Source organism: Sebastes fasciatus, chromosome 8 (genome assembly GCF_043250625.1).
Source record: "Sebastes fasciatus isolate fSebFas1 chromosome 8, fSebFas1.pri, whole genome shotgun sequence".
Lineage (NCBI taxonomy): Eukaryota > Metazoa > Chordata > Actinopteri > Perciformes > Sebastidae > Sebastes > Sebastes fasciatus.
This window is the reverse complement of record NC_133802.1, coordinates 8,792,041-8,815,096: the sequence shown is the minus strand read 5'-3', so window position 1 is coordinate 8,815,096 and position 23,056 is coordinate 8,792,041. Positions and strand designations below refer to the sequence as shown.

At 38.5% G+C, this 23,056-nt stretch overlaps 2 protein-coding genes across 3 annotated transcripts in view; both read left to right on the top strand.

Moving 5' to 3' along the window:
- The first annotated feature begins 817 nt into the window (after positions 1-817).
- Positions 818-9,431, top strand: dnase1l1 (deoxyribonuclease I-like 1). 2 transcript variants are annotated; one of them, XM_074643137.1, is made up of 9 exons: positions 818-949; positions 3,635-3,793; positions 4,495-4,583; positions 5,420-5,506; positions 5,607-5,719; positions 5,825-5,937; positions 6,070-6,227; positions 8,134-8,230; positions 8,422-9,431. In XM_074643137.1, the coding sequence occupies exons 2-9, from the start codon at positions 3,644-3,646 to the stop codon at positions 8,566-8,568; spliced, it is 954 nt and encodes a 317-aa protein (XP_074499238.1). In that variant the 5' UTR covers positions 818-949; positions 3,635-3,643; the 3' UTR covers positions 8,569-9,431. The 2 variants fall into 2 exon arrangements, with proteins under 2 accessions (XP_074499238.1, XP_074499239.1); XM_074643138.1 differs by having other exon boundaries at positions 854-949; positions 3,618-3,793.
- Positions 9,432-16,497: 7,066 nt separating this feature from the next.
- prkcz (protein kinase C, zeta) overlaps positions 16,498-23,056 on the top strand; it is a 135,541-nt gene continuing 128,982 nt past the window's right edge. Inside the window, exon 1 of the mRNA XM_074643133.1 lies at positions 16,498-16,719. Within this exon, the coding sequence (XP_074499234.1) occupies positions 16,640-16,719 (80 nt within the window). The 5' untranslated portion in view covers positions 16,498-16,639. The remainder of the gene's footprint in view (positions 16,720-23,056) is intronic.

Sequence of the window (23,056 nt, the reverse complement as noted above, 5' to 3'; positions counted from 1 at the left end):
TGGGTCTCTAAGGGTAAAAGTCTCACAGTTTGATATACTAAATCAAACAAACCACTTATAACCACTTATCATGATGATGATGGTGATTATTATTCATATTATTATTATTAATTTAATTAAACAAGACTGGACATGATGTGATCATAAATCTTGTCTGATTCAGTTTTTCCTGCAATAAAAAGAAGCGTATTAGTAAGAGGCTATATTTAGAGAGACTCCACCCTGTTTCTCTTCTAGGAACTCCAAACCTCCTCTGGCCTTTTTATTCCGTCACGCCCAATTTTTAAAACTGCGCAGCAGTTGGAGAGAGGTGTGAAAATCCTCCCTGCAGCTACTACCGCTTTACACCATATTTAACATACTGAATGTCACACCTACTCTTGCTTGTTATACCAGTAAAAAGTTTGTGCTTGTGAGAGTAATAGACAGGGGAAGAAAGAGGAAACTTATTTTCACAATGTCATGAGACTAAGAGAACTGAAACCCCAAAAATGGGAAAAGGTCAAAATGTACAAATTCCTACATCAGATTAAAAGAGAAACAACGAAACGCCAAAATCTCTTTGCATACTATAATTTATCAAGTTTATTTTCTATAATTCTTCATGTATCATTTTACATGAATGTTGATATCTTCACTCAATAATCAAGTGTTCATCTGCCTATGATAGCTGAACTTCTCTTTATATGAATGCCACACAGTGAGTACAGTACAGCCCAGAAGGTTTAAATAGGAAATTAGAATAAAAGAGAGAAAGCAAGTAAAGTAAAACATCTTTTTGACTTATTAACTGAAGAGTCTCTCACAGCAGAATATACTGTAGCCTGCAGTTAATAGACTTCTTGTGGACTAGAGAAGTCCCTCCCACAGGAACCAGTAGATAGACCAGCTTCAAGTTTCACCCGAGAGGAGGTGGCAGGAAACAAACAAGTCCTGAACTAACAAGCTGGTAAGTCTCCGCTGCTCTAGTTTGACTTATTGCTATTCTTTTAAAGAGAGTCGAGTCTCTACTGGGGAATGTGACTTGTAACCTGAGATGTCTGTATGTTAATGTGTGTCTCTCCCTCTCGCTGTGTGTGTGTGTGTTTGAGACAAAGACAGACAGAAAGAGAGTGAGAGAGAATACTACTAACACATTCCACTGGGACTGTGTTCATTGGTTATGCAGGGGATAAATCATAGGAGTGTTTTTAACAGGTTTTTAACAGTGTAACATGCTGACAGAACTCACATTTCAACGGGTTTGTAGCAACTGTAAGTCCTCCGCTTCACATGGACATTACATGCATGCAGCATGGAAACAATTTGAATCCTGTTAATAATAGAAATATTGTGTAAAGTTCAGTAAACCTGTCACATGTGTGCTGGCAGCTGTAAACCCCGCAATGGATTTCCCCATGTTTACCATGACGTCATATTTATTTGAGCCCCGACCCTGAATAACCTGAAATGAGCAGACCAGAGCATTTGAAGCCTCTCCTATGACCTTTGACCTGCCACACAGGTCTCTGTTTTCATGTTGAGACAAAAGGCTTTATTGTGTGACTGTGTGTGGTATGAATGAAACAAGCTCTTGTATGTTTATGTGTGTGGTGGGCTGATAGAGGTTCAGACAAGTGATAGCAGTGGGCATCTTAAAGCTCAATAAATAGCCTAAATCATGACTATTACATTAATTAAGTTTAAAATAATTAGCCGATTTTATGATCAACAATGACAAATAAATGATACAAAAACGTTCACGTTAATCAAATGACTACATTCTGATATGTATGAGATATGAACAGCTGTTGCGCTTGTATCAACAAATAGGTGTCTGTTATATTTGTTGTTATTTTCTAAGTTTAATGTTACTGTAACTTTTGCTGGCTTTAAAGGAATAGTTTGACATTTTGAACTTCTTTGCTTATTTGCTGAGAGTCAGATGAGGGGATTGAAACCACTCTTATGTACACGCTAAATATGAAGCTAGAGCTAAAAGCATGTATCCATGTAAAACCACACACCATTCCTGATGAGTTAAAGAGTGAGCTTTTACAGGTGCTGGTAGTATCTTTGAACTTTGGATAGCTGTTTCCCTGTTCCCAGTCTTTATGTTAAGCTAAGCTAATCACCTCCTGGCTCTATAGCACCATTCTTTGCGAACAGATAAGAGCGTTATTGATCTTCTCATCTAACTCAACAGGATAAGATTTTATTTGACAAATTTTATTTCCCAAAATGTCAAATTTAACGCAAAATAAAAAGCCATTAGCTGAAGTCCAACGTAGCCCTTCAGCTCATCCTGGGGCGTTGTGGGGAAATCATAATGCTTACATTTGCAAAAGAGGAAGCTCATTGACACTACAGGAAGATCAAGGCATATAGGCTTTACTCTGCAGTTAATGTTTAAACTTTGCACACACACACACAACATAATCCTAGTCTAATTTCTAAGTACTTGTATTTTCTTTTCATTTAAAAGTTAAACTGAGTTAAAAGAAAAGTTAATTAAGATAAGATATTCCTTTATTAGTCCCACAGTGGGGAAATTTGCAGTGTACAGCAGCAAAGGGGATAATGCAGAAACATCAAGCATAAAATGAGGCACACAGAACACTGCAATATGTTTTGTGATTGTACACATTATGGAAACTATAATAGTGACTGCACATTTGCTGATTGTATACGTGTATGGATCAGTGGAGGCTGGTCCATAGAGACAGAGGAGGTTGGTCTTCCTCTATTTTTGAGAGACAAGAGGGAGATCGAAATATTAAAAAGAGTAATTAACTGAAATAAACCATTACCAAATCTCAGAGTCCTTTATATAACGTTTTTCTCTCTTCTTTGGAGGAAAATCCATTATTTAACCAATTCTAATGAAAATGCTTCTACAGCAACACCCTGCAGATTTGTAAATGATATATAGGCTATTGGAAGAAGGTCTGTATTCTTCCTCATAAATACCTAATAGTGAACGAGGTTAAGGAAGTGTCCTTCAACATTATTCATGAATATTACCTTTTCAATCACTACATGCAGTAATTAAAAAACACCTTTGCAGATTTGTCATTGATCATATCTTTAAAGACATTATTATGGGAAAATGTGGTGTTCGGTTCCTTCAAAAACACCAAAACAATATTTTCTTATAATAAATTTGATATGTTTTCCTTTAATAATCTATTCATAAAAATATAAATTTAACAATAAATACCATATATTGGTCTTTTCTTGAAGGATGTTGAACAATATGTGAAACCACTTTCGAATTTGACTAAGAAAAAGGCTATTAAGACACTCAATAGGCCTATATGTAGGTTTTAATATAATTGTTTAGTGTGATATACCCTTGTCTCTTTTGTTTTTGTTATACTGAATGAAGAAAGAAAGTAGAGATCAGTAGCCAACTACTGTAAAATAACATGGCGCTGTGGGTTGGTTATCCTCCTGTCCTCTCTGATTTTTGGAGTCACCAGCCGCCACTGGTAAGGATGTGTGTTAGGAAACTGCATATTGTGTATGTGAGAGTCTGTGTGCATATGGAGTGATGTGTTTGTTTGGTGTATTTACTGGACAGTTACTGCTGCTTCTGTATAGATGTTTAATCAAATCAGATTTTCTTCACACACAAGGTTACTGTCTCTTGCAGCTCTGTGCCATGAGGTCCTCTTCCCTCCTCCTACTCTCCTTCCTCGTGGGTTTGTGTGACGTTCAAGGGGCTTCAGAGTTTAGAGTCTGTGCCTTCAACCTCCAACACTTTGGGGAATCCAAGTCCAAGAAGACCAATGTCATGTATATTCTTGCCAAGGTAAGACAAAGACAAATGGACTTGATTGAGATATTTTACCTCTGTCTTGAACATGAGTGGGCAAATGTTTTTATTTATTCCCTTTAGGTTACTTAATTCTTTATTATATACAGGGTATCAATACTAATCAATAATAAAAAATAGTACAATAAAGTAAGAGGACAAATCAACACATTCCCTACGCTTTTACCGCCTTTTCTGAAAAGTATGCATGAGCGAGTTCAGCTGAGGTAACGTTTTTTCAGTGACAGCACACGACCATCAAGACAAAACATTTCAAATGTGGCAGAGAACTCTCTAAAAGCCGTCCCCTATTCACCCCTTTTCACTTTAATTATAAAGTAAATATTGGGTGTGTGAACTGTATTATGTGGCATTAATTATTCGGTGTAATCTATCAACAAAATATACACTATTAAACAGAAAAACAACATGTCCATCTGATTCTTAAAATTGAATTTAAATGATAAGCAGAATGAACAGCATTTAAAATGCTTTTGGGGATTTTATAGCCACAATACCGCGAGTGGCCACTGGGACAAATTGGCAGCAGCGTATCCAGCTCTCTTAAACCATGGTCTAGGTAGGCTCATTACCATGGTATTATTCACAAGCAATAACATAGCTAGTACCGTCATACCCAGAATGCAACAGTCACTACAATGCAAGTCACCTTTACATTGCTGTGATGTGTGTTCCAGATCATCACTCGCTGTGACGTGTGTTTGCTCCAGGAAGTGAGAGACTCTAAAGAAGTAGCTGTACCACAGCTGCTTAAACGCCTTAACAGGTGATTAATCACACACACACACACACACACACACACACACACACACACACACACACACACACACACACACACACACACGCACACAAACGGTAAGCACACGCGACTGCACAGTCACACCAGTACAGTCATTCGTGACTACTCCTCACACAGGGTTCCCGCGGGGTCTTAAAAAGTCTAAAATCCAATAAACTGAATTTAAGGCCTTAAAATGTCTTAAAATCTCATGAAATGTCTTAAGAACAACTTTGGCAGGTCTTAAAAACTCATTAACGTTACTTTCATTTAATAAAAGAAATGCATTGTCTTGCTTTTAAATGTTTAGTTTTTTTGGGCACGCCGTAACAGAACTATAAAACAGAGCCAAAAGGGAATAGCTGTGCTCCTCGGATAGAATTTATCGGAGCACACCCATTTCACGTGCAGTCAAGGGGGAGTGGTGTGCTTATTAGTGGAGAAACCTCGTGGAAAGTGAAAAGCTGAGTAACGTCGCCGACATTGCTTTCGTCAAACTGTGACAAACCTGCAACAAAGACTGGGAAAACTGCTGGAAGGAATGTGTTTTTAGTAAATAAATTAATTTACTTTCCGGAGTTCCAATTTTCTTTCATATCCTTATTTACTTTCTTGCCAGTATGGACATGAAGTAGGTCTTCAATTGCATTCATAGTGGTCTTAAATGGACGTAAAATGGGTCTTAAATTACATTCATAATGGTCTTAAAAAGGTCTTTAAAAGTCTTAAATGTGACTTGTTGAAACCCTGTCACAGAGGGAGACACAGAAGCAGCAGTATCAGCATTTTACCCACTTCTCTGTCTGTGTCTCTTCAATATTCAGCTATGACACTGAGCATGAGTATGAAGCTGTGGCCAGTGAGAGACTGGGCAGGAATACCTACCAGGAGCAGTATGTGTTTGTTTACAGGTGAGCTGAACATGTACACTCGTGCACCAAAAATGTTAAAACAGCTGAAGAAGTACAGGCAGTAATGTTTAGGTCTTACTATTTGTCTGAATGTGTGCAGAACCGGTACAGTGACAGTCACGGGTAAGTATCAGTACCCCGATACTCGACCAGGAGATGTTGATGCTTTTTCCAGAGAGCCTTTTGTTGTCCGCTTCAAAGCCCCCAAGACAGGTCAGTTCTCTCACACTCAGGATTCCTTTCTAAGATGATGAAAAGCATGCTGATGTTTAGGCATATAAACACCTTTCCCTGCATACTCCCTCCCTCCATATTCAGATATAAAGGAGTTTGTCCTCATACCTCAGCACACCACTCCAACCAACACCACTAAAGAGCTTGATGCACTGTATGATGTTTTGCAAGATATGAAGAAGATGTTTAAAACTGAGGTAAAAGTTAATTTTACTGAATGTTAATGGTAACAAGAACACGTTTAAAATAACACAGTTTTAAAATACAGCCAATTAAGATGTTGTCACCTTACCATCAGTGTTGTTTGTGTATGTGTGTATAACGAGCAGAATGTGATGCTTCTTGGGGACTTCAACGCCGACTGCGGCTACCTTGCTAAGAAGAACAGGAAGTTTGTGCGCCTGATCACAGACAAGAACCTCATCTGGCTCATTCCAGAAAAGACTGACACCACTGTGCGAGAGTCCACTTCCTGCACCTACGACAGGTGAACTCACATTCCTTAAAGGTTCAATGTGTAAGATCTGGCCAGAATTTTAGTTTAAAAAAATGAACTAACATTATCAACAGAATGTGAAGAGGTATACATTATGTCAAAGATGTCAGTGTATTGTGTTGCAGAGATATCTACTGAAATGAGCATGCTAACCAGCTAGCCCCGGCCCGTCCTGTCTTGTAATACCACTTAGTGAGTCACTGTAGCGTCCAGTCTGCTCTCAGTCCAACATGAGAGGGCTTGTCAATCACGTTGAAGGTAGACGAACCGTACAGCTCCCTATTAGTAGCACAGTAAACACACAGATGACTAATGTAAACTATAGGCGAAGGTTTCAGCAGTTTGGTCGAATTTTGCATATTCTTGCCCGGCTGTTAGTGGTTGGCTTTTTGTTTTTGTTTTTTTGTAAATGATGACTGTAAATAGATTGTATAGACCCAGTAGCAGAGGTGAATTGGTGAATTGGTGAATTCAACCCTATTTTCCCATGTTTTGTGTCTAACTAACTAATAGGGACAACAATTTCTGAAATTTGTCCAGTATTGAGGGAGAGCGCTGTAGACGGCAGCTGCTCACCAGCTGTAATGTAATCCTATTGGGGCAAGCTAACACCGTCATTTACGTCCAGTAAAAGTGCTTGTTTTTTGCCATGACAGAATGTGATTGTTATTATAAGTGTCTGACATTATGGAAAGAGTCTTCCTCAAGGAGAAGTCTAGAATCTGGCGAGGTGACGTGTTGCCGGAAGACAACGGTGGAATAGTAGAATTCATCCACGGTGGAAACGTGATTGTCAGCCGGGCAGAGTTTGCTGTTGTGATGGAATTTTCTATTAATTCCTCTCTCGTTGGTCGGGTCAGAGTGTTTCTCAGAGTGTCCCTTTGTTGACATTATTGGGTTGGAGTCCTGTCTAGGGGAGCCGCCGTTATCTGTACAGCTGCGTCTGTAGTAGGGACCATAGAGCCAGTCGCTGGGGAAACCAGGGTCAGAGATGCCAGAGGAACCGAGTAAGTCAAAACATGATAAGGGTAAAACACTAAGCACCAGGGAGGAAGGGCAGAGTCGTGAGGCCTTCACGCAGAGAGCACCTCAATGTTGGAGACCTGACAATTGCTCCTTGATCAAGCTTCAATAAACCTTCTGTGTAAGACATCAACAGCTCCGGGGCCTCTTCCTTCCTATTGAGTTAACTTGTGTATCAGAAATTCCACCACAGTTGTGTTGGAAAACAGAAAGCGTAGCTTAGTGTTATCTAAAAGATTTTAAATGTCATGGCTGAATATTGAGATGATTTCCACAATGTGGATGAGGTCACCCGTCTTTATTTGAGCATACAGAGTATACGGATATTCAGATTTCACAATGAGACTTCTCCTTCAGCAGGACTTGGACACTATAACAAACAGACCGGATCAAGCGAAAGTTAAGAAAAAGGTTTTATTTCTCCGTAGGGTCCTTTCCATAATGTTGTCAGATACTTATAATAACAATCTGAGCCTGTCAGTGGTAAAAACAGGCACTTTTAGTGAACGTAACGTTACATTGACGCTGCTCACTTTCCCTCGCAGCTCATTACAGTGTTCTCCCTCAATACTGGACCAGTTTCAGATATTGTAGAACCATTACTCACTTAGACACAAAAACATGGGAAAATATGGTACAGGTTGAAAAAGCGGGCCTCCAGGTGTTCACATAACCACAGTATCAACAGGCAGCATGGAGGAGAGAATGAATCAGTTTATCTTAATTTATCTGGGCTCCGTGAACGAAGCCCATTAAATGCCGATGTGACCGGGCCTCAACTCCTCAACACGCCGTCATATTTTCATTAAGAGAAATGAGAAAAACATCAGTAAAATGTCTATTCTGGTCTGTCCATTCTGTCTGATACAAACAGGATCGTTGTGAACGGGGAACGGTTTGTCAGAGCGATTGTGCCTTCTTCAGCCAAACCATTTAACTTCCAAAAGGAATACAAACTCACAGAGGAACAGGTAACACAGGCTGCATGTGTGTGTGTGTGTGTGTGTGTGTGTGTGTGTGCGCACGCATCAATGTAAACAAATAAATGTGACAGACTGAACTCAAACAGTAAAATATGCAAACACCCCAAATAAAACCCAAGTTGTGTTCCATAGATTCGTGCTGAGGTTGGTAAACTGTTTCTTCTGTGGTTTCTGTTCAGGCGCTGGAGGTGAGTGACCATTACTCAGTGGAGGTCTTGCTGAAGGAAGTTGCCCCAAGATCCTCTGTCAATGTCAGCGGTGGCACTTCCCCTTTCCTGTCTTGGTTTGTCCTCAGCTACGTTGTCTTCCAAATGTTAATGTGGTAGTTTAATAATAAAATCTATGTCGATTTTTGCCATCTCGGTCTGAGGACAATCTCAGGAAGGCTTACTTCACAAACTTTCATGATTCCCCAACATGTGGAGTCCAACTTGCCAAATATCACTGATACCACTCCACAGGCTCTCGATGTTGGGTTCAGGGTTCGGAAAAACAACGGAAAATTATACCACTGTCGACATTTCCTATTATGTACAGTAGTTCTCCATTTCGCACAATAATATCTGCCTGTGTATCTGCCTAGGAGGATGATTCAAGTTTACTAATCTTTGCTTTATAGCACTGCAGAGAAAATAGTACGGATGCTGGTAGATGTGAAAATGTTGATAAGTTGTTTCCTCCAGTAATCTGTTCACTTGATGTAGTTAATTTGCTCCTTCAGTTTAGGAAATTTGTACCCTTTCATTATCCTCTCTACCTGCACACGTTAGATGCTCCAGAATGCTGAAGCTGAGTTTCTATAAACTGGATGACATCTGCAGTATCATCAACATGTTTTATGGCAATGTGTTATTCTGGAAAATACATATCAAAGACAATGCAACAATGTCAAAAACCTGAGGTACATCCATGTGTCTCAGCCCAAGATCAAGTGACTCAGCGGGAATGTCGAAGGGACTAAGAGGCGGTCAGTTTAAGGAAATTAATGAAGTAGTTTAAGGGCATAAATCATTTAACTCAGGGAACAAATTAGGTAATTCAACAGTACAACTTATGGCACTGAAATAATTACATGGAGCACATGAATTACTATTATGATGGAAATAATTTCTTTTGTAAAATGTTGATGCCTTTTATACTAAACTATACACATGGAATGTAATATATATAATAAATTTCATAAACTCTGGGAGGTGAATTCTGTCTAATAACCACAGGCCAAACAATGAAATGTGTTCTTCTTTTGTTTGTATTTTCTTCCTCTTTTTCGTCTTCCCTCTTTTGCTCCTCATTACAGTTTCTTTTTTAAAAAATGTAATTAAATGTAATTAAATTAATTAAATTAAATTAAATTAAATTAAATTAAATTAAATTAAATTAAATTAAATTAAATTAAATTAAATTAAATTTGATTTAATTTTCTTTTTTCTCATGTTCTGTTTGGAGCAAGGAGTTAAACCTTCCTTCCCTAAATTACACTTTTAAATTTAACACAAAAAATTAATATTGGGAAACAGGGTCTTCAAAAAGGGTAGGAAGCAACCTGTAGTCACAAGACTACAGACTCTCTGTCTGTGTATGTGATGCACTGTAAAAATCCAACCTATATTCTTTGTCATAAATAAGAATTACAATATTAAAGATTATGCGCATTTATAGAAAAATATGAAGATGCACAAACTTAACTATCTTAAAGCAACATTATGCAACTTTTTTTTTTTACCTTAAAATAACAACTCAAAATGGCGTCTTTTTCATTCACACTCTGCACGCCAAACGTCCGTTATCGCACTATGTACCTTTGGTGAGTAGTTACGATCTCCCGGGAGAAGGGTCTTTTTACGGCACTTCGTCACACACCAGAAGGAACTCTGTATAGAGTGCTTCAGGAATGAAACCCGGAAATGAGTTAGCATTTTAGCACTTCCTTTTCCCTTGTCTGGAACACAAGCTAAAGAGATTTTAACGTTTTGTTCTATGACATAAAATACATCAATAAATACCTCACTTGTGAATTTTGAAGCCTTAATGTGTCTTAAAAAAGCCGGTTGCTAACAAATGGCTGAATGAGACTATTAAATGTCATGATGCCGACTAGTCCTCCTTTACAGTCTCGTTATGTATACCCGCGCTCATGCGACCGTGGTGTAGTTTGTTAATAGCGTCACGTTTTACTTCTGCATTCACACTTCAAAAAATCATAACAGTGGTGGCCATTTGTGGAGGTTATCTTTCTGAACAAAATTTGTAAGTATCATAAACATCTGTTTGCCTCAGAGTGTATTTTCTGCAATAATCCAAAACCCAATGGAAAAATCCCATTGGCTTTTTGTTAAGGCAACCAGGGCGATGCGGACTTCCTAGTTGGCCTACAAAAAAACGTCATCCCTGGAGCACTCTATGCTCAGTACGGACGTCATGGCCGAGGCAAAGAGAGCGAAGAGGACATTGACGGAGGAAGCAAAGAAGAGAAAGAGAGTGTGACTGAGCAAGAGGCTGCCGGACAAGAGTAAACCTCAGATTGGCTTTTAGTTGTTGGCGAGTGCTTCGTGAAATGAAAGGCTGCAAGACAGACGCTGAGCTGGCCTCCTTGCTGTTGGACTAGTAAGTATTAGCTGGCTTGCTTGTTATCTTGTTTCTTTAGTTGTTAAAATGCAGGAAAAACAACTTTTACAGTTGACTGTAAAATCTCATAATCAATATGCTTGTCCAATTAAAGCTTCAGTAGGCAGAATGTTTTTGGCATCATTGGACAACAATTCCATGATAACCTTTCAGCATATTGTAATTCAAGTGTTCTGAGAGAAAACAAGACTTCTGCACCCCATCATGGCTCTGGTTTCAGGCTTTAAAACATCTAGCCTGTGACGGAAGACTTTGACCAATCACAGGTCATTTCAGAGAGAGAGAGTGTTCCTATTGGCTGTGGTCCGTCTGGTGGGCGGTGCTTGTTATTTCCTCAACAGATCTCAACATGGCTGCCAGGTAGGAAACTTTCTCATTTTACAGCTACACAGTACACTACAAGATGAACATTTGAGGAGAGAAATAGTCATTACAGTAACAGAATATTGATTAATATTTGATCAGTGCTGCCTAGTTTGACCATTTGATCAGAGTTTGCTAGTGATTGACAGCCGGCTCTCATAGACAGCAGCTGGACGGCAGACTCCAGCTCGGCTCTGATTGGTTGTTTTCCTCCAGACTGGGAAATCTTGCAGATAACATTAGGAGCACCGGAGGACACAGAGGCACATTATTTTTTTTCAGATTACCTGTCTCATGCACTACTGTCAGGATATAGTGACCGTTTTATAAAAATAACTTTTTTAATCATATTTGCTCCATTTCTACCCACTGCTGCTTTAAATTCTGTAGTTCTCACATTCAGAGCATACAATCATAACTTAAGTCCTTTAAAATTATAAATGGTGAATTAACATAATGTCAAGGTAATTGTTCACTCAACTCATCAAATCAAATTGTTTAGAAATATAGTTCATTAGCATACTTCCCAGCATGCATTGTATTTGTGTTAAATTTTCTCTAGAAAGTCTCCTCATCTCTAATTTGAAGACAGTTACATGATTGAGGTTGTTCTCTCTCATCCAAATTAAAACGATACACACCATGATACAAAAAAATAGAGATTCAACCAGTCCCCTATCTTAAGTGATACAGTGTATGCAGTGAGGTGTCAAATGTGTATGTGTGTGCGTGGGTGGTGGGGCGCGCCTGTATTTGTCCTCAGCTGACTAACATTTTTGTGTTATCTGTCTTGTCTGACGGGACGTTTGCTTGTTTGTACATGTAACCCCGAGGGTATTGGTGGTGGATCTTGTTTAGTGGCTGACAGTTGGTGTATAACCAAATGATAATTGCAACCTTTTTTCATTTAACAGATCATATTCTCCCCATGTTCTTTCCGGACTGCCATTTTTCCTCATTCATCTGTTTTTAGGCCCCTATTAAAAAAGAACAAATCATAAGAGAAAGAATCTTAACCCTACTATACTAAGTAACTATTACAAACTTTACCATCCCCAGTAAAATAATTCGGAAGGTCCTTAATCATTAATTGCATCTGTGTCTTATAACTAACAATATACTGTATATACACCGATCAGCCATAACATTAAGACCACTGACAGGTGAAGTGAATAACATTGATTATCTCGTTACAATGGCACCTAGCTGTGGGGGCGGGGGGGATATATTAGACTGCAAGTGAACATTTTGAACTTTGAACTTTGTGTTGGAAGCAGAAAAAATGGTCAAATGTGAGCGACTTTGACAAAGGGCCAAATTGTGACAAGACGACTGGGTCAGAGCATCTCCAAAACTGCAGCTCTTGTGGGATGTTCCCGGTCTGCAGTGGTCAGGATCTACCAAAAGTGGTCCAAGGGAGGAAAACCGGTGACCCGGCAACAGGGTCAGACCCAAGGCTCATTGATGCACGTGTGGAGCGAAGGCTGGCCCGTGTTGTCCGATCCAATAGAAGAGCTACTGGAGCTGAAATTGCTGAAAAAGTTAATGCTGGTTCTGATAGAAAGGTGTTAGAACACACAGTGCATCGCAGTTTGTTGTGTACGGGGCTGCGTAGCCGCAGACCTGTCAGGGTCTTCAATGGGCACGTGAGCATCAGAACTGGACCACGGAGCAACGGAAGAAGGTGGCCTGGTCTGATGAATCACGTTTTCTTTTATATCATGTGGATGGCAACAAGTTGGAGGTGTTGACTTGGCCTACAAATTCTCCAGATCCAATCGAGCATCTGTGGGATGTGCCAGGTGGTCATAATGTTATGGCTGATTGGTGTATGCTGTATATTGCAAATAATGGGGCTTTTGATTTCATCACAGTAAAACTGCTCTTACCAAAGTTATGAATGACTTACTGTACAAATTAGCACTGATGCCAAAAACCTGTATGTGCTCGTTGTGCTTTGTAACCCCTGGCTGCAGCATGCGGAGTGGGGCGGGGTCAGATATAGGCGGACCTCTATATGCGATGGGTGGGAGGGTTATGGATATCCTAATGAAACAAACAGCACCATCTGTCCCACAACTGCCAGAGGTACAAATACAAATCTACTGTACTACTAAATATAATGGAAACTTATATTTAAAACAACTTTCTACTAATTAAATGCATAAATATATTTCAAATATACCTTTTCATACCACATGCGCAATGTGTTTCTATACTATGCACATACAGTATACAAACTGTCCATATAATGTAAATATAAAGTAGATATGTTAAATTCATGTTTTTATGTTCAGTATTTTCTAGTGTATTTAAGTTCATTATTTATTTAATTGTATTATTTATTTTAATTATGTATTATTATTTATTTATTATTCAGTCAGTGCTGTGAATACTCATATCTAGTCCATATATATTTTAAAATGTTACATTGCACTGCATTTCATAGAATAAGAGAAAATGCAAATACAGTAAATATATGAAGCAATTCATTTATTTAAAAAAAAAAATACAATATTTTTCTTCATCTCCATCTTTTTGAATAAATTCAACCTCTCAATTCAACTGCTCTCCTCAAACTAGGCTCTCATTTCAGGTTTTCCTTTTCTACACATTCCTCAAGAAACATTACATATAGACTAACATTTTAACATAAATGTCTTCCCAGCCGTTTTGGTCCATCGTGCTGCTGGCTTCACGGAGGTTACAGACAGCTGGAAAGACTTTGAGGTAGGTTCTTTGTACAGCCAGCCCAGCTGCAGCACCATGAGATGCCGCCATAGCACTACTTATAAAGGTGTGATTCTCCTTCAGGAACAAGAGAAATAACTCATACATTGCTACTACATTAGTCTGTACATTTACCTGGAGGAATATTTTATAATGTTTTATAGTGCTGCTGCTGATTTGCAACAAGAGGCTTTGAATGTGTAATTATGACACACACTGACACACTTTGCACATCCAACAGACTTGTCAGTGGTATAAAAAATACATTTTCCCAGCCAATTTCTACCAGTCAAACAGCTGCAGTCAGGCATGGTGTTACGACCCAGCTCGCTAGGGTAAAGGGAAGCAACATAAAACCAGATTTTGTTGGTAAATTAAGTTATTTTATTTGCAAGAGGTTTGATTTTCTGTTATAACAACAAATGGTGGTGAGGCAGACAAAATAGAAAAGGGGATAGCGGGTGCTGTTAGAAATTAAGGAAATAAATAGAACAAAAAGGAGGACTCCTAAAAATGGGAGCTATGCAACTAATCTTACTACAAAGAAACAGAATGGAAAATAAAACCTCACTAATTAACTTTACTTTAGTAGAACCAAAAAGATACAATCAAAACAGCACCCCTGCACACTAGTGACGTGTTGCAAATCAGTTTCTAACCTATACGAACCTGGCCCACACTTTCTCTAATCTACCAACAAGTATCTTGTACAACATTTGATACACCACAATCAAATATCTTGAGTCCCACAGCGGAACATACTTAAAAGATACATTTACAATTATCATGTTCAAAATAATATTTCAAATAAGCACAAACTCCTTAGAAATCTAACAGGATACACACTTTTATTTGGTGCTTTACATTGTTGGTGTTCTTCTGTTCTTCTGTCTCCTCCAGTTGTGGTAATGGGGGTAAGACAGCACATCAAAACGTCTTTAATGATTAACATATATTAGGAATGGAATCTGCTTAAATTAACATTAAATGTGTTAATCCCTCCAACCTGCTGACGCCGAGCTGACTGAAGTTTCTCTTCAATAAACAAGCTGTTTTTATATTTTCTGTGTAAATGTCAGTTTATTTATATTTAGTTTTACTGCAATGTCACATTAAACCTGACAACATTAAAACTACCAAGATGATCACTTAAAAATGGTCAAATGAAGCGATGAATGTGAGCTACATCTTGAGAAAACAATCTACTGGTGTGTTTAAAACAACAGTTTGTAATTTGCTGTTCAGTGCAACAGAAATTTACTGAAGATGGTGGCTAAATGCATACATAAATGCAATGCATAAATGCAGTAGGCAATATTTTATTTTGGATATACATCTGTCATTGTTCTGTGTTGTTAATTGATTTACAATAATAAATATATACATGCATTTGTATAAAGCAGCATATTTGTCCACTCCCATGTTGATAAGAGAATTAAATATTGGACAAATCTCCCTTTAAAGTACATTTTGAACAGATAAAAAAATGTGTGATTAACTAACTTTTATTAATTATGATGAACTATGGACCATCATGCAATCAATCACAATTAAATATATGTATAAAAATTAATCTTTATAAAAAAAAATAATGACAATAACGTCACTAATATTGCACTACATATAGAATATTATAGCATTCCTTTATTGTCATTAATTTCACTGTATTTAAAGCTGCCAATAAAATAATTATATTCTCTCCTATTCTATATGTAGTACAATATTAGCGACATTTTATTACCATTATTTTTTTTTTACTATAATAAGATGAATAATGAAGATTCTTTGATTCCAAATTAATTAGCCACACTTCATGCAATAAACTATAGCCTTTTACTTTTACGAATGAAATAGCTTGATAGAATGTTAAATTACTGAAGTTGTTTATCAACCAACCAGCAGGTGGCGCTTGGCAACTGCATTATTGTTAGTTGGAGGCCTCAACCAGACTTTTGATCCATAACAGACTGTATGTTCATTCTGTTATGTGTAGCCCATGTTTGAGTTGTCCTTTGTGGGGTCTTCTTGAGAAAAATCTCTTATATTACACTTGAAAACTTTTCTCCAATAGGGCTTTTATTAAAACATAAAAACACAAAAACATTTCTGTTGACATCATCAATTAATTATTACAGGGAATGAAATGAGACTGGAGTATGACCAGGGCATTACAATAGGGGAGATGAACAAGGTAGGTATAGACACACCTCCTGTGTGAGGAGAGGGAATTATAAACTCACTCTGGAATACCATACACCATCTGCAAAGACTTACATGAATATTATATATTTTGTTGAGAAGCCCCGTTAGAAACAATGGGGACAGGTGAATGTGGACTGTGGTAACCATAGTGAGCCATGAAACACTGTGTCAAGTTAGCCAGAGTTTACTCTGCCGCAATCAGACGTTACGAGGTTTCCCTTTCAAAATAAAAGCCCCTACTCTAATCCCGTGTCCAATTATACCTTACATTAGTTCGTATGTGTTTTATTTTGAAATGCAAAGCCGGAAATGGTAGTGTTATACAGGTTACCTTGACAACCCCTCCTTCCAGAGAAGCTTCTATCCCCTCAGACTTAACGAAAGAAACTTCATAGCACCTCCACAAGTTTTCTTTTCGAGACAAAACGTTACTCCTGGCGGTCCTAGTTGGGAGGTAGCGTTACACCAAACTGTACAATGCATATGCTAGCGTCAAACGGATCCATAATGAACCTGGAAAACTCGGAGTTGGTGACAATTAAAGCACATTACTGTGGGTGAGTAGCTTCCCGGAGGAAATGAGGAGACAGTAGGCGGCTGGTAAACAATGACGAGGGGACAAACACCTGTGGAGTGGAGGAGACTTCTTCCACAGGTCTGGTGGTACAGTATGTAGGGTCGCTCCTCAGATCGAGCTAGGTCAGTCAGAGTGACTCTGCACTCCTGTATACAAGAACCAGTGTCCAACTCACCTGGGGCTTAATCAGAATAATGAGAATACAAGTAATAATGTTTCAAAAGCTTCCCCACCCTTTTATTGTATATAAAATGATATTAGCATCAGTGGCAATTCATTTGTTGTGGCTGTCCTCTCATGGTGTGTTCTTAAGTTTTGTGGTGATAAGGTTGTTGGTTTGGGCCCTACTATGATGATTAATGTCATTAAATATGACAATCATGTCACTGCTCTATCGAATATGACTTTAATCTAAATGTGTAACATTTTATATTTTAAAAGCTCTTATAAGTTACTTATACTTAAAGGGGACATATCATGCTCATTTTCAGGTTTATACTTGCATTTTGGGTTTCTACTATAGAACACCCATGCTTTAATGTTAAAATTATTTTTTCTCATCCTGTCTGTCTGAATATACCTGTATTCACCCTGTGTCTGAAACGCTCCGTTGTAGCGCCTGTCTCTTTAAGTCCCCCTCCCAAAAATTGTTTGATTGGCTTGCGAGAAAACTGTGGTAGTTCTCAAGCCGTGGGTGGAGATACTCAGATGGGGGGGCGCTATATTCTAATGAGCCTGCATATGACATAGGAAGGGGAGCCAAATCTGATTGGCTTGTTGAATCACATGTTTTCTGATCTAGACAGCCCACAAAAAACTGACTGGGTTGTCTTATTTCACAGTTTATGGGTTGGTAGGCACTCCAGATGAAAAAGTGAGCTTTCATGATATGGCCCCTTTAAAGAATATCTCCCTTTGTAGCCTACATATGTATTTCTCTTACTATCTTTTACGCCCCATGCCAAGTGTTTCAAATGCAAATGTTCACTTTTGTTGATGAAAGTAGCCTTCCTTGTTGTGACTGAGGCTGAACATCGCTTGAAACGCTGACAAAGATGCAACGATGCCACAAAAAGTTGTAAAATGTAGTGCAGTAGTGTTATTGAAGGTCCTTGATAATGGCAATGTTTTATATTGTCAATTCTAGGGATGGGTGGGAAAAAAATCATGATTCTTGTCTTCTAAGATCCTAAATCGATTCACAACTTCCAAAAATTGATTTTTAACTACAGCAAGCATTACGTTACGTCACGTCAGGTAAACAAACCACGTACCGATCAGCTGTGCGCTCGAGATCAGACTGGAGACCTAACCACTTAAAAGATGGGGGAGTAGTACTTGCTATCTTCCGATGTTTGTACTTTTTAAACAGAAAACACACGTTTAATATTGTGATAATTACTGGAAATGATGTACAATATAGCCAACAGGAAGTAGGAAGCTATCAGGTGATCTCCCTCCAGCCAGCTTTCACCTCATTTAGGTTTTTGTAATGAAATGAGGAGGTATTGAATTCCCCATTTCAACGTCATGAATCAGCCGTTCCTCTTCCATTGTGGTGCTTTCAAAGTGAGCGACAGGATTAAATAGAAACAGGACAGCCGACTAAAGTTCAGCTCAAAACTTGCGGCCAGTTAGGACTCGGTGTCATGGACATAATCCGCGTGATAAAAAATCACACAAAATACCAGTTTTACAGGGTTATTTTGTGTACAATTTCTTTTTTAGATTTGCAAGTTTCTCAGAAATTAAAAGGCAGCAACCAATTTTATTCATGTAACAGGCAGCATTTACATTTTTATATAGTCACTGAGAATTGAGAAATACTAAAAACTTTTTAGTAAAAAGTGATTATTTACGCAAGTTTAGCATGAATAAATGTTACCTTTTGCCTTTGTGTGTTTAAATTATTGCAATCAGTTGATATAAGTTTTTCAAATATTCTTTCACACATACATACGAGCATCTGGGGTCTCTGCCATTGTTGTTGGAGGTGCAAACACTGCAGGCGGAGGTGTAAATATGCGTTGTAGCAGACGGTGGCCTCGGGTAGAGCGTGACGTCACTGTGTGTTAAAGAATAAAAACTCCATACTCTGCTTTCATGCAATAATTTGCCACACCGCCTTTATTATACAGCGGACTGGAGGAGATCCTGAAATTAGCACCCCTATGTACTGAAGATAGAATAATGAATCAGGAACCGTTTTTTAACCGAGAATCGATTTTGGATCGAATCGTGACCCCAAGAATCAAAATTGAATTCAATCGTGAGATAAGGAAAGATCCACACTCCTAGTTATTTCCTCCTTCCATTGTGTCTTCCTCAGCCACACTGTGTATCCTGAACATATTGCTCCTGTCTCATGTCAGTTTACGGCAGTATCAATAATCTGTCAAATATACATTATTAGCTTATAATGGGAATTTGTCTGATAATACCTATTATTATTTGTTTCTGTGACTTCTACATTACTGACAAACTCGACTTGTGGCGGTGCATTTATGAACAACTGGTTGTTGTGTTTGTCGGATAATCAGTAACCTTTTGTTTAGCTTCGGAAAATGAATTGATGAAGATGTGATACCTTTAGTTGTAATGCCACAACACGGTAAAAGTGTATGTTCTTTTTGAAGATTTGAAATGTTATTAATAAAATGACCTGAGCTGCATATGTGTATATATATATATATATATGTCCTCATACTGAACTGTATGTCCTTAAGCCTCAGTTAAACCAGGTCTGCAGCAGGTTTAAGTTAAACCTCAGATACAGTGACCTTGTTACGACCCAGCTCTCTGGGGAAAGGGAAGCAGCGTAAAACCAGTTTGAATATGTAAAACAATGTTTTATTTAATTTTTTACAGTTTTATTCAGGTTAACTTAACACTTAGTGTCTAGGTAGATGCTAATGGTCAGGACACATGGTCACTGATGGACACACAACATTAACTGTTGGTGAAGCTGAACCTGGGATGTTTCCTTTATAAGACGAATCTCTTTATTGTTGATATGTTGCTATTCCTCAGGTAGCTGTTTACTGATGTAGAGCTTACTCAAAACTCTGAATTGGGTCAGAAGTGCTTTTCAGCTCTCAGCTTGGTAATACCCTCAAATGTATTTTTAGACGGGATCGAGTGTGTGTACAGGGGCTGGGGGGTAATGTGGCCCCATTAAACTCAGACTAATCCAGTCAGTTTTGATATAATCTTAAAACATAACCCTCCTGAATGATGTGGTATGTTGAATATGCATTCAACCCCTTTTTTTTTTTACCATTCAGGTCAAACTGTTTATCACAGGTTGCTGTTCACACCAGAACTTTTTTAGGACTGTAGTTCGATATACTGAGCAGACAGTGCTGGTCAAGTGGTGTAACTTCAACACTTCTTTTCTGTATACTTGGTCTCTATTTGAAAGGTTCATACAATGATTGAGAAGTAGGGCTGATGCAATACCTGAGTTTCAATAGCAATACCAAAACAATACTTTTTCAAAGTCAAACTTTGAGGCATACATACTATGCAATACAAGCTGGATTTAGCGCTGTGACTTTTTAATTTGCCAGTACGTGTCTTAAAGACAAAATCCGGTTTGTATAAAATCAAAATGTTTTAAGCTCGTACACCGGACCGGACCAGACCGGACTGGCAAAACCAGAAATCGGCCCAGCTGTAACGTATCTACATACTGTATTCACAAATGATCTGTTGATACATTAAGTTTAGGTGTCTGCATGTTGTTATGAGTCTATTAAGTCCATTATGTACACAGAGATTACCATTCGTACTGACATGAATATTACAAAATACTCCTTTAGTGTAACATTAATAGTAATTCCTCCATGGGCAAAGTTTACTTCCTCTACAGTCTCCGATCAGTAGGTTAGTGGATTAATATCAGCAGAGGCTGCCCAACAATCATCCATCATCATGTCTGAGATATCCTCATAAACAGAGGCGTTTAGCCTCAGGCTGTTGGGATCAGACTAATGGCTGGGTTTATTATTGTCTTTGGCCACACATTCTGTTTGTTAATTACCTCCATTCAGTTTAATGGACTTTCCCAGAATGTGGAAACTAGAATTTGTTGTACCATACCATACCCAACCAACACACAGTGACCATTGTACAGTATCTGAGCTAGAGGTGACAGAACATTTTGGATTAGAGGGCTCAAAGATCAACATGTTGATAGGAAGCTTTATGCTCTTGTACATGACCGATCCCTTAGTGTGCCAAGCACTCTTGAGTTTATGCACTCAGCCAACAGTGCAAGGGTCAGCTATAGTGTTGCCTTTATAGTCACAGACTCTTCGAGATTTCTCCATGTGCATTTGGCTTCAACAGGTTTGGTTTTTATTAGTATGTCTACAAAGAGGACAAAGAGGAAACATGAAGTAGGACACCCTTGTAACACACCATATATGTTTAATTATATCAAAATGTTGCATAGGCCTAATCAGAATTTAGTTTAGTATAGTATTGATTACATGTCAAGAAGTGTAATAAGAACAGTAACTGATAAAATCTTAAAGTAAATATACAATATCATCAACCACCATCATGTTCATCACATCAGAGTTAAACCAACCAGATCCTATTTGATGACAAATACTGGATCAATGTGATTTCATATTGACAAACCTATATATAGTCATAACCCTACTGTGCGTGTGTGTGACATCATTCCACATGACTGCGTAATGGAGCAATGCGTCCTGCTGGGAAGCAATCTGTCTCTGCTCCGCCTTGTTAGAGTCCAACAAACGCTCGCCATAAACGCTTGGCCCCACACTCCTGTCAAACACACTCACACGGGCCCAGCCAGCTCCTGCACTTATACATTCAGAGGCATGTTTTAGGTGGTGATATTTGTTTACAGTATAAAACACACATACACACTGGCTGTATGTTTGGCTCAGCCTCCATTCATATATACTGCCCACAATATCATATACAGCCGGCAGCAGAGCAGTGAGGGTTGGTGTTGAAACTGAACATTCACACCCTTATTTAAGATAGCTGTCCACTGATGAGGGTATTTGAAGGCTAGTAACAGAATTCTGCCACGGTTGCAGTTTCTGTTTCATCTCAGCATTGAAATCCAGATGGTAAACAAATCATTTATGGCCATTGGTTTCAACCAATGTGTGTTCCTACTGTCTAGTTTACAGCTTCAGTATTCAAATTAGTGCAACATTAACAATATTTACTTCTAGCAAAGCCTTCTGACTTGTTGTAAAACTTTGACTTTCCAGTTTTTTCCTACAATTTGTGATTCCTTCAATAACCTCAATATTGTTTTGGTACCAAAGGAAATATGTCTGTAGCTCAAAATAAAATGTCAGGTGCCAAAAGTTTGCATCAAATGTGTGGTCAGATTCACACTCCTGAGTCCAGTTTACTCTTCTTTAGATCACACAGTTTCAGATGTTAATCTGATGCTTTGTCCACGCAGGGAACGTCAGGAGCGCGTGGCGGCTGCGTGATTCACGCGTCGGGTGTTCACATCAGCTGCGTTTCTGCTGCTGCTGCTGTCAGCCCTTTCTTTCTACATAGAGTTTGCCTTTCATAATGGCCATTTCATTTCATTACTAATGTCATTTATATTTATTTTAGACAGAGAAAGTTTAAGAAGCATGTGCTCATTTGCAAATAATAGTAATAATCCACAATTAAAACCCCGTACGTTATTCATTCATGGAGCCCTGCAAGTTACTGCATGTTCTACAACACTGTCCTGCACATATTTCAGAATAAAAGCATTGTGTTAACAAATGAAGGAATCTTTCCACAGAAAAAAACACTTGAGGGCTTTTATTTTGAAATGAAAGCAGGAAGTGTTGATTTAAAAATATATCTTTCCTTTTTTTCATGTCTGTAACATATTCTACAGATATAGACATTGAAACTGTAGTAATCTTGCTGGTATGATGTCAATATACAGTCAATAGATCACTTTCACTGTCTGTTGTTGCTGTGAACTGCGTGGCTCGCGTTAAAAATAGACAAGACCTCGTATCTCTAGAAGAGACACAGCTAACGCACATCTCACGCGCATCTCACTCGGGCTGTGTGGCTGCTCGAACCTGTTAACATGGACGCCCAAAATAAAAATCAACAGGTAAAGCAGCCGCCACGCGCTGCTCACACGGGCGGTCTGGACAAGCCTTTAAACTTGACAATACAATGTCAAGCAAGTTCTTGTTCAGCTGCTTGTGTTTAGGCAACATTTAACATTTGAGAATATTCCTATTTTATCAGGGTTTAAGTGTAGAAAGTTGAGAGACATCCAGTCTTTGGTTGCAGCTACA